The sequence below is a fragment of the Rhinopithecus roxellana genome, chromosome 14, assembly GCF_007565055.1.
Source record: "Rhinopithecus roxellana isolate Shanxi Qingling chromosome 14, ASM756505v1, whole genome shotgun sequence".
Classification (NCBI taxonomy): Eukaryota; Metazoa; Chordata; class Mammalia; order Primates; family Cercopithecidae; genus Rhinopithecus; species Rhinopithecus roxellana.
The window spans coordinates 88442494-88455658 of NC_044562.1; the positions used below are offsets into that span (position 1 = coordinate 88442494).

The window sequence follows — 13165 nt, forward strand, 5'->3', positions numbered from 1 at the left end:
AAACACAAACAGTGCCCACATGGCATAGTAAAAGCTACAATAGCTCCTGACAACTACAGGCCAGTCCTGAGGTTTTAACCCTAAAGAAGCGACCACAGCCATTGCTGCTATGATACAGCAAACATTTCTGCCTTCAAAATGACTGAGAGAAACTGATGATACACACCATCTAGGGCAGTCTTTCTCAACAGGATTCCAGGGCAGAATCAGGCCCTACAGACCATTTGAATGACAATTTTCTCAATTCTCTCGAGGACTGTACAAAGCTAGTACCTGGTGCATGGATGATAAGGCAATCCATTGTACAAACGCTAAGTGTCTTAGGGTATATAGCTTAATTCTCTTGTGGAACCGAAGGAGAGAGTTTATCTAGGGGAAAAATAAATCCGCTAATCTCTATGACTGGGCTTATGGTTAACGCTTCCCGAACTTCATCTGTCATATGTCCTTTTCTGCCAGTACAGGTTAATAATTTTTGAGGGCAGAGCCTGAGGAAAAGTATACCTACTAATTGGAAGTAATAATTTCTATGACCATGTTTATCTGCAAAATTATACACTCTCTCCAATTCCTTAATTCTCCTATTAATGTCACTGTGAAATGGCCATTTACTTTGGTTGGCAATGCTTTGTATCAGTGGTTCTCAAACTTGAGTGTGCATCAGTATTACCAGGAAGACTTTAAAACACAGATAGCTAGGACTGTCTCATTCAGTCTCTAACTTTGTAGGTGGAGTAGGGGGCCCAAGAACATGAATTTCTAGCAATTTATCAAGTGACATTGATTGCAGGGGTCCACATTTTGAGAACCACTGCCTAAAATAAAACTTACATAATCAATCATTTTCCCCCCTCTTACGCCTTAGGAAGTGGTAAAGGTGATACTCTATCACCAAATAAAACCCCCTGAAAGAATCATGTTTCTAACATTAGCCTTTAAATGAATAAATGGTACAGTCTGTAACGTGTTCTGATTGCATGGCTCCCCCACAGCTCACTCTGGGACTCAGTCTTAATAAAATCAAGAAAACCCTGGGGTGGCCTGTTCTGCAGGTAAAACACTTTTTGACCATCTTAAACTTTACATGTGTGTGGCAGGGACTGGGATTGATCGATTGATTTTTTTGCCCACTCATTGCTCTCCCAGTGGTCTATCTTAAAAGTAAACAATGTCTTTCTGGATTGGGTGACTTCAGAGTACTACCCACTCTTCCCCATTTCTTGTGAGACAGGTTCCGAAGCTCAAATGCTGGCTACGTTTCCTTCCAAATCACTATCTTCTCACAGCTCTTTCAATTTCTTTGTGTTATATAAGAAAGAAAGTGCCTTTGCCTGTGCCGCCTTTTTACTAGGTGTTAAAATTCATTTTAATAAGCACAAGTATCCACTGGCATGTGAGAGGTAGAGATATGTCCAAAGTAACCCAGGGAGCTGAGCTCTAGGATGGTCTGCCAGGGTACATCGCAATTATTCAAAATCACAAATCTTGAAATCTCAGAGGGATAGAAAACCGTGGGAAAGGGTGAGAGAATGTGTTGTATCTTCCTTTTTAAACCTTGGTCAATTTGCTAAATAAAATAAATCATTCAGCTTTTACATTCATAAGGTGTAAATGCATAATGAAGTTTATATGTGATTTAACTATTAACCTTTAAAATAACAGTGGAATTTAAAGTACAGTGCAAAGGTAAATTATCAGTATCATCCTAGCTTATTTGCTTCATGATCTTAGGTATATCATATATAGTTCAATTTTCAAACTGTTGAAGTGAAAATAGTACCATTACACTAAAGAAACAGGATAGTTTTCCAGAACGCTGAAGTATAGGTCAGTATCATCCTGTTAATCTCAAGTTTTAAATTGCTCCCTTGGACACTATCATTTTGTAAAAAGTCTTGGAAAGCATTTTAAATTTTGCCTTTTATTTTCTAGGCTTTTTACTTATAATTCATCCTAAAAGTTAACTCCATTAAATCATGATCTAAGACTACTTTCTAGCTATAGTTTTGCCGCTCAGTAGCTGAGAGGACAAAGAACAAATAAACTGAAGGGCACTTTCTGTGATACTTTATCAAAATAATGACAAACTAAATTTATCCAGATGAAATTTCAGTTTGAAAGTTCTCAGCAATTTAGGCCGGGTGTGGTGGCTCACACCTGTAATCTCACAACTCTGGGAGGCCGAGGCGGGCGGATCACAAGGTCAGGAGTTCCAGACCAGCTTGACCAACATGGTGAAACCTTGTCTCTACTAAAAATACAAAAATTAGCTGGCATGGTGGGGTGCGCCTGTAATCCCAGCTACTCAGGAGGCTGAGGCAGGACAATCACTTGAACCTGGGGGGGGCAGAGGTTGTAGTGAGGTGAGATCGTGCCACTGTACTCAGCGCCTGGGCAACAGAGCAAGACTCCGTCTCAAAAAAAAGAAAAGAAAGTTCTCAGAAATGTAAACACTCAAGGAACAAAGGGAACCAGAAATAAGAAACACTGTTCCTTCTAAAAACGATTTTCCAGAAAAATCTCAAGCAAGCAAATTCTCAAACTAAAATGTCAAGAAAACCTTTGGAGCCTTAATTTAACTTAATTTAACTATTTAAAAGAAATATTAAGGGCAAAAACACAATTGTATTTGGGCTTCTTGACATTTCAGTTTCTGAAATGTTTATACATTATTTATATTTATACATCAATAACAATCTGGCATTAAAACACTACAACACTCACTGGGCTTCTTGATATTTCAGTTTCAGCTGAAACAATGTTTATAATGTTTTTTGAGTAGTAACAAGCTCTAAGAAACGACTAGAAAAAAATTCTAGGAAACTAGTGCTAAAAACAAGTTAATGATTACGATGAAAATGAGTATTGCACAATAGTCATTCTCCAACGACAATCTGGCATTAAACACTGAAGCACTCACTGGGAAAATGTCTAGGATCTGATGCAATCACCTACTTAATTCTAATTAAAGGAATTTCACAAACATATCAATATTGAACTCATAAGATTTTATTATATATTCTAATAGCTACTGTGCACACAACATTTTTTACCAAATGAATTTTTAGAAAAGTAATTTCAGCCTTAAAGCAGATTTTTGGGATAAAATCAAATGCAAAAAGGTCTCCATATTTCGAAGTTCAAAAATTTCCTTGTCTTTTCTAATAGCTTGGTGTAAAACAGACCTATTTTTAGGACAAATCTGGCTCAGTCTCTCACTTAGGAATCCTTAAATAATAAATATTACTATATAGTGTATATTTATTTCTCCTGGCATTATTAAAACTTCTTATATATCTAAGAACTATGCTTAATTATGCTGACATAATTCTTGTGACTGTGTTTAATAAAGATATTAATAAAGATAAAAGTCAAAAGCTGATAGCTTAGGATACCAAACTACTGGGATAATAAATGTTGACAGTTATAAAGGAATATTAAAATTTTAAACCACTTCGCTTTTTAAAAAGTTCCCTTTTCTACTCAGTCTGAGGAAAATATCAAGTCATGAAAACATCTAAGTATTGTTTGCAACACTGGACACTGAGAGGCCTAAGGTTGACAAACTTTCTGCATTCAGACATAACACAGAATTATCTCTTCCTGTGAAATCAGTTCACATGAAAGTAGGTATACACTGAACATTGGCTATTAAACATCAATGCTTTAAAAATCAATACCAAGATACTCATGCTCATTACTTCAATGCACAGACTAAAAGAGTAAAAAAATACTCACTCATATAGCGGAAAGTCTCTTCAGCAAGGACTGGAGAGAGGGCATCAGATGCATGTTGCCGCTGGTGTGGAGACTGAGTCCAGTCTTGATTTTCATATAGAAAGAGAGTGTCTACTTTTAGCCTATACTGTGGTAGTTGTTCTTCTAGCAGACTCACCAGCTCAACTTCAGGGAGATCCTCATTGGAGCAGACATCTGAAGAGGAGAGTCTATGTAAATGAATCCAATATATTTCAACTTTTACTAGGCTACAGAGAAAATTGATGAAAATTAGTTTTTCTAAAGTAGGACAACCAAAGAAATATTAGACAAGATCATTTCTCCACTGATTTTTATTAGTATATCCTAGTAGTATAGTTTTTTTTTCTTTTAGTAAGAGAACTTCTAAAGTAAAAATGATGGCATACATTTTTTTGACAGTAATTTTTAAAAAGTATTTTTAATTGACACAAAATAATTGGATATATTTATGGGGTACATGTGATATTTTGACACCTGTATACAACGTATAATGATCAAATCAGGGTAATTAGCACATTCCTTACCTCAAGCATTTATCATTTCTTTGCATTGAGGACATTCAAAATCCTACCTTTTATCTGTTTGAAAATATACAACAAATTATTGCCAAGTATAGCCACCCTATGGTGCTAAAGAATACTGGAACTTATTCCACCTATCCAGCTGTAATTTTGTATCTGTTAACCAACATCTCCTGATCCCTCCTTCCTGCTACCCTTCCTAGCCTCTAGTAATCACTATTCTACTCTCTACTTCTAGATCAACTTTGTCAGCTTCCACATGAGTGAGAACATGCAGATACCACAAATCTGAATTACATACTATCTAAATATATTGCTTAGTGACTATAACTATGCTTTTTTTTATTTTTATTTTTTTAATTTTTTAATTTTAGGTTCAGGGATACATGTGCAGGTTTGTTATATAGGTACACTCGTGTCATGGGGGTTTGTTGTACAGATTATTGTTCACCCAGGTACTAGGCCTAGTAACCCAACAGTTATTTTTTCTGATCCTCTCCATCTTCCCACCCTCATCCCTCACATACGCCCGTCTGCTGTTCCTGTCTTTATAACTATGCTTTTAAAGTTCAGAATTAATTTGTAGAAATTTCCTATTTTCTCCCTATCAACCTATTTAGTACTGTTTAAAAGAGGTCTATGTCTCTGAAGCAGCAGCAGGCTGCTTAATTTTTAAACAGTATTTTTAATTGACACAAAATAATTGGATATATACTTTTTAAAAACAAAGTGAAAGGGGTCTGATCTCAACTTACATGCTTGGGGGAAAAAGCAATACAAAGCAACCAGCAGAAAATAGTTTCAAAGGGATAAAATGATATGCTCTTTAATAACAAAATTTGAATTCTGTGGATGATTCTTCAAAATCTGGAAAAATTAACATTTTAGTATATTCTCATAGTCACTAAATGTTTTTAAAAATTGCATTAAATTTTACTGAGCACTGGCACTGAAATAAGTACTTTATCATTTTTATTTTAAAGAAATGGTACATCTAAATCTCAAAACATGTGACGTGAAGAAAATCGGAAAGGGGAGGGAAAAAACAGTTTCCTCTAAAAAATCTTCCCTATCCTTCACATAATATAAATTTAATATGGTATAGCGATAGTTCTGGTCTGAGTCCTGACTCTACACACACCACAATGTGACCCTGGGTAAGTTATCTCAACTCTAACCCTCAATTTCCTCATCTGTAAAATGGAGAAGGTACTTACCTCCCAGGTTATATGAATTAAATGAGACAAATGCATGAAAAATACTTGTATTTAGTACAATGCCTTGCACACTGTGGAGGCACTCTATCAATGTCAGCTTCTTTTTTTTTTTTTTTAGAGAAGTAAAGTTTATTACATTTGAAACAATACAGCAATCTCAACAGTTTACCCATTAAATACAGTTTAATTCTTACAAATCTCCTTTTGAAAATGCAATTCATATATGCTGCAACCTCAGAAGTCTGAATTTGAAATGAAATATGAAGTTAGTAGTCAGGAAAATCACATCAGAGTGCTTTGTCAAATATCCAAACAAATCAGCATATACCAAAGTGATTCTAAATATATCCAAGTGAATGCAGAAAAATACATTACCATTTGAGGCAGACCATGCTAAAATATAATTTACAATGATTAGTTTGCATTTAAGATGGTTAGCCAATGAAATGTAGGTTAAGTTAAATTTTGTAGTATTTGCTCAGTCTCTTTGTACTAAACATTAGTTCATCTGAAAAGTAAGTTTGGAAAAAGCAAATAACCTGATCTCTTTATGCTTATCATTTTCTCACTGTCATCTTAAATGCAAGCAAATCAATACAGCATCAAGATTTTTCACATATTAAAATGAACACTAATGACTTGTGAAGGCAGACTGTGTACCATGTAGTACTTAATAGATGAGCTTGCAATGACCATCAACTCAATTTTTTAAATAACACAAAGATTCACAAGCCAAAATAAACATTTGATTAAAAAATTCAGCTATTCAAGATAACTCAGTTGTCCTTTTTCTCTTTGAGATTGGGAAGGGTTGGGTCTTTAAAAACCTGAAGAGGAGTTGGTAAGAGAAAAAAAATCCTCAATGCTTTAAAAAAACTCAACTGGTTAGAAGTCCATACAACTACTATGCTGGCATAGTATCTGTGACAGATGTTTTCTGTCACAGAACGATTCACTTTCCCATAGAAGTAGTTCCTCCAAGCCAACTATATAAAGACGTAAATCAGTTCACCCATGATTAAAACTGAAATAATCCTTCACAATAGAAGGAAGACACCTCACCCAAAAAGATCTTTTAAATCACTGCTAGCTGAACTGTTATTGGTCATAGTAGTTGGTGGCTATGCAAAGTTCCGTGGGTTGAAGAAAGGATTACCCTGCGTACCAAAGGCAGATTGTCCTATCATGTTCATCTGTGTTCCCATTACTGAACTGCCCATAGCTGGAGAACCTTGAGGAGGTACAAACTGATTGAGCCACTGATTTGGTTTCTGTTGTGATAACTGGTTCATGCTAACTTTGGGTTTCTGAGGGCCAAAGAGATTATTAAGGGCAGACATATCTGTGGGTCTTTGTTGGGTCGGCTTTGCACCCGCAGGAGAAACATTCAAAGCACTGAAGTTTGGCAAAGTGGGAGGTGTTCCAGAGTCATCTTGGTCACTCCAACTGTGCTTGGACTACTGTAGAAGTTCTGGTTTGTAGTAACAGGCATACTGAATTCTGAAGTCTGAAAGCCCATATTGGCATTTAGGCCATTTGTCAAATTTTTCTTTGTATTATCAACTGGTATAGAAAACATCATGCCAATGCCCATGGAAGGCAGAGAAGTGAAAGTACTTGAAGCAGAAGGTTTAGGGGTACTAACAGAAAGGCTAGTCAAAGATGACATATTATCCATCAATGTGTCTGTCAAGTCATTAGTCTGTTTAACAGTAGCAATAGGTGTATGCACTTGGGGTTTAAGAGGCTGCTGGCTTTTCAACTTCTGTGCCTGCTCCTGTTCTTTTGCTAATTTTTGTTTTTCTTCAAATGTAAGTGATGCTGTTTTACGTTTATTCTGTAACCCATCCTCTTTATTTTCGGAATCACTGCCAGTCAGAAGGTCTGCTCCAATGTGGTTAACAACCTTGTCAATTTGCTGATTCAAAATATTTGTAACTTTTGTCTCCCCAGAAACATTCATTTGATTTCCTATGTCCAAAGACTTCTGCTGTTCTTGCATTATATGAAATTGTTCCAGCTTAGTCTTATGTTCAGACTACAATCTATTAAGCGTCTCTTTTATGATGCAAATGAAAGAATTGAACTGATTAAGATTGTTTTCAATACTCAGGGGAATAAGATGAGGCAATACTTTTCCAGCCAGCTGCTCTTTGGTGATTCCCAACTTATGAGTAAAAGTACATTTGTAAATGCCTAAAATACCCATAAAGACTGCAGATTCTTTGGATGAAATCCGTTGTAAGAAGGGTAGGATATCATCAAGTAAAAATCACTTATCCAAGTATTCCAAAATCTTTCGTAAGCACACTAATGAATTTACACAAACAGCAAGGGAAGAAATTTGTAGACAGGCATTTTTAATTCTTGGTATCAAAGTACGTTTCATGGATGGGTAGTCTATAAGATTTGCAAAGGGTGGAATGATGTTTAGACAGAGCTCCTGGGTCTGAATGGAAGGAGCTTCTAGTGCTCTGTAAACCATGGGTAGGACACTATTCTTTATCTCATCGGGAGGGGTTTTGGTTAGTAGCAAATCCATTTTTTGTCGGAAAATTACCAAAATCTGGATTGGCTCCTGCTGCTTAAACACAAGACCAAGTTCAGGTGGAATTAATTTGACATATTCTTCTTTGGTGCATTCCTCAATGATCAGTAGAACACTGGGCAAAACAAAAGGTATCATGTCAGGGTTTACAAATTCTGAAGTCAAACAAGTCAAAATTCTCTGCACAATGACGTGCTTGGGCAGTAGAACCTTTGGCAGTCTGCTGAAAAACTGTGATTTCCGAAGATAATCTCTTTGGAATAAGGTATCAAAACATTGCAGTGTTACTGCACCAACATCATCAAAGAAGGAAATCTGTCATTTGATCTGCATCTGGTCTTACAGTTGGAGTTACATTTAACAGTAGCTTTACATGTTCACAAACTTCCTCAGGTATATTTGTAAGTAAACTAGATCCTAAATAACTCAACTGATCCAACTGCCTACTGAAACTCTTGCAAATATCTTGCTTATTGACTTCAAATATAGGTTTCCTTTTATTAAATACAGCATACATTACAGTTCCTAAAGAATACAAATCACTGGCTGTTTCACAGTTCACATAAAGTATGTATTCAGGAGCCAAATATTCAGGATTTGGAAGACACAATGAAGGTAAATTTGGGTTCCATTCTTTACAAGGAAATTTAGGCTCTTGTTCAAAGGATTGGTTGATGATACACAAAAATCAAAACCCATTATTTTCCAGGCTCCACTTTTATTCACAATTGTATTTTCAGGAGTAATATTTCCATGTACCATTTTCACACTGCTATGCAAGAATGACAAGCCTTCAGAAACCTGAAGCAAACCACATTTGGTTTCGACATCATAAAGTTTATAATCCTTAATGTCTGGAGACATAGGGAAAGGTAGATTTTCCCTGTTACCAAGAATACTGGCTAAACTGGCAAAACCTGGTTCTGTACAAAATGCCAAGAAATCCCTGGATTCTTCTAAAGGATGCTGGACAGTAAGAAGTCGAGGGTGTTGAAGTCAAGTTAAGTGTTGGACTCCTCGTTTTAGAGAATCGATGATTTGATCCTTTTCAAATTTTTGATATTTGTCAATCATTTCTCATCAAAGACAAAAACAGCCACCACTTTGTTGACTTTTTTGTGCCATTAAAAATGTCCCAAGCTAGCCCACTGCCACCACTGGCAATGTGTCGACCAACATCAAATTCTCTAGTGACAGGATTTCCCATTACAGCATTAGTGACATCAGCTGTCACTTTTGTAACAGTACTCTTCAATTTATTACCACATGGACTCCATGGCTGCAATATTGGGCAGTCATAGTTACCTTTTCTCTCTCCTTCCAGGAGGGGCAGAGCTGGGGCTCTTTTTCCCCACCCCCCTAAACATAGGCGGTTCCTGCTCTGCTTTTGCACCTGGCAGCTGCCTCCTGTTTACTCCATCGCCTCCACCACCCCCACGGGCACAAACAGAGCGCAAACACCGCCTGAGCTGGATGAGGGAAAGGGGTAGGGAGGGGAGGGACTGGGGACAGAGACTAAGGGAGGGCGAAAAAGACTGAAAGACCTATTGCCAGCTACTTTTATTACTGTATTACCATTGAGTTTTTAGATCTAGAGATCAAATCAAGATTGCTAAAATAAGGTTGCTATAGTATCTAAATAATTACAGAGTATTAAAGGTAGAAGGTACTTTCAGAAACCATCCAATCCTGCCTCCTAGATAAGGAAACTGAGACTTAAAGATGGGTAACTTGCTGAGGACAACAGAACCACCAGACGTGTGTCTTGACTTCCTATCCAGCACTGTACCCATTCTTGTTGCTATCTGCCATTTACAGGACAAAGGCTGACAACTTGTCCTAGAAAGCAAGTTCCTACACATCATGTCTCCAACATACAGTATTAGTCCTACGTATCTCCTAATTCCTCCAGGTGTCTAATCTACTTATTGTCTTATTTTTCATTCTTAATATTAGAAAGATCCTAGGTTTTGGCATCAGACGTAGCTTCTGAATGTGACTCCTCTACTAATTAAGTTAGACACACGATTTATCCTTTCAGAGCCTTAATTTCTCTCATTTGTAAAATAAAGATCATTTATCACTCACAACAGTAGTAAGAAGTAACTAAAATAAGCAATTAAGGCACCCAGGGTATCTGGTAGATCATAGGTACTCATTGAATACTATTTACATCACTACTGTCTCACTTGCACACCTACAACACCCACCCCCCATCTCTGAACAAAACTGGGCTTTTGTGTCTTTATGTATCTGCCACTATCTTCCTGTTCCCAGTACTGCCCATCATTTAACACCTTCCAAACTTAGCTGTTTACAAAAAAGGAGAGTTATTCCTGTTAACATGCTTAAAATACTAGGGCTTAAAATAGAGAAAATACAGGATGTCATGTCAGCCCTCTGACTTTTAAAGAGATGTGGTATTTCCTTTGTGGGTAGTATAATGAAACATGCTCTAGCTCTGGCAAAGAACAACAAAGTACTGGTTAAGAACACAAATCTTTAAGACAGTAAATTCCTGCTACTTGACCTTGACTTAACAATGACATTTTAATAAGTTAAATACAAGGAGGCTGGCAATATCAGACATCCCTATTCACCCAGAAGGAGAAGCAGTGGCTTGATCATCACAATGAGACAGAGATGAGGTAGATTTAAAACCTTAAATATGGTTCTCAATAAGCTCTCAATCCTTACAGAGCTCTTAAATAAGAGACCTGAACATATATCCAAATTCTATTATTGCAAGTTCCATGTGATTATCCGAATTTTTCCTGCTGCACATATATTACATATAGATTGTCATTTTAATACTCAGGAAGAGAAGTTGACTATAAATACATGCAGCGCTAAAAACAGACTATTAGGTATTCAAGGGTATAGTGGAAATGAAGAACAAAAGTGACATTCATTACAAGAGATACTAGTCCCTAGACGTTTTCTTCAAATAGGTATTAATGAAATCCTGTGAAAATTCAAGGTCATGAATTCCCTACTTCCAAAATGTAATATTAAAAATGAGTGTACAATCCAGGCTTAGTAGATTAAGCTAAATATTCTTTAGACTAGCTCTTCCACCTTGCATCCATATTCCGATAATGCTCCATTTATTACTCTTGCCCAGGCTTGACAACTCCTTCTCTACCATTTTATCCTCCAAATGTCTCTTCCATATGTCCATTTTTTTTCCAGTCATACCTACTGGTAAGAGAATTAAATCAGTGCTAGAATCAAGCATACTAGAGCATGGTCTACAGTATGATCTTTAGACCCACATAGCAAAGATTAAAAACAAGCCTCAAAGGGTTAACCTTATCAGCAAATAACTTAAAGACCTGCCAAAACAAATTTTAACACTTTTCCAAGGAAGACAATAAAATCCAAACACTTAACAATGTAACATTCATAACGTTCACCAGTCCATACAAAATTACTAGATATGCAAAAATAAATAAAATGTAATCCATAACCAGGAGGGAAATGAGTCAACAGAAACAGACCCGTAATGACAGAAATAACAGAATTAGTAAGCAGCATTTCAACACAGCTATTTTTTAATATGCTCAAAAATTTAAAAGGAAAATAGTAACTTAATGAGAAGAGAAACAGAAGATATACCTGTATTTTAAAAACTCAAATAGAACTAAAGTACAGCATCTAAAATAAAAAATTCACTAGATAAGATAAACAGATTAGATAGTCTCCAGAAGAAAAGAACAGTAAACTTGAAAGTATAGCAATAGAAATTATCTAAAATGAAGCACAGAGAAAAAAAAGATTGGGGGTAAAAAACTGAACAGAACATCAGTGGCTGTGTCATATTAAGCAGTCTGCAGTCCCAGAAGAAAAAAGAGGCAAGAACAGAAAAAATATTTGAAAAAGTGGTGGCCAAATTCTTCCAAGTTTAATTAAAACAATTAAGCCTATAGTTCAAAGAATTTCAACTCCATGCAGGATAAATACAAAGAAAACCACACCAAAGTAAAATTGCTAAAAACCAGTGATAAAGAAAAAAATCCTACAAGCAGAGAGATGGGAAAAAAAAGACACATTACATTTAAGGGAACAAAGAGTGAATGCAAACTATTCATTTCAAGATAGATGACAATGGAACAGCATCATTAAAACACATTTAACACTAAAAGCCAATTTAGAATCTTGTGTAGTGAAAAATATCTTTCAAAAAAGGTGAAATAGACCAAGCGTGGTAGCTCACTCCTGTAATCCCAGCTCTTTGGGAGGTCAAAGTGAAAGGACTGCTTGAGCCCAGGATTTCAAGACCAGCTTGGCAACATAGTGAAACCCTGACTCTACATTAAAAAAAAAAAAAAAAAAAAAAAAAAAAGAAAGAAAAAATTAGCTGGGTTTGATGGTGCATGCCTTGTGGTCCAAGCTACTCAGGAGGCTGAGATGGGAGGATCACTTGAGCCCAGCAGGTTCAGGCTGCAGTGAGCCATGATCGTGTCACTGTACTCCAGCCTGGGGAACAGAATGAGATCCATTCTCAAGAAAAAAAAAAAAAGAAATTTTATTTTTTACACAAGCAGAAACCTAAGGCTATTCATTGCCAGCCAACCCATATCCCAGGAAATGTTAAAGTTATTCAGGCAAAAAGTATATTGGATGGGAACTTCAATCTACCAAAGAAATAACAGAATGGTAAATCTGTGGGTAATACATAAGCCTTTTATTTTCATAATTTATTTAATTCATAATTAGCAATTTAACGCAAAAGTAATAATGTATTATGTATATGACATATGTAGATGTAAAACGCATAATAATAATAATATGTAGAATGGTAGAGGGAAATGGAAGAATACTGTTTTAAGAGTGTCACTGTACTAAATATAATGTTATTTGAAGATGGGCTTTGGTAAGTTTAAGGTGCGTATTGCAACCTAGAGAAAGCACTGAGAAAAATAAGAGGTATAGCTAATATGTCAACAGTAGAATTAAAATAAAATAAAATAAATATAAAAAAAGAAAATGAGGAAAAAACGGAAGATGAAACAAATAGAAAAATAGAAAATAGGAGTACAGTAGCCTCAACTACAGTGATAATTACATTAAAATTAAATGGTCCAAATACTGCAAATAGAAAGTACAGATGATCAGAC

The 13165-nt window shown here is 36.0% G+C and overlaps 1 protein-coding gene and 1 pseudogene across 2 annotated transcripts in view; both read right to left on the reverse strand.

Moving 5' to 3' along the window:
• The window catches only part of TRAK2 (trafficking kinesin protein 2), an 85977-nt gene that overhangs the window by 36272 nt on the left and 36540 nt on the right, over positions 1 to 13165 (reverse strand). For both annotated transcript variants that reach the window (XM_010354945.2, XM_030916158.1), the window contains exon 3: positions 3739 to 3933. In XM_010354945.2, the coding sequence (XP_010353247.1) occupies positions 3739 to 3933 (195 nt within the window). The remainder of the gene's footprint in view (positions 1 to 3738; positions 3934 to 13165) is intronic.
• Positions 5725 to 8918, reverse strand: LOC104655516 (annotated as a pseudogene).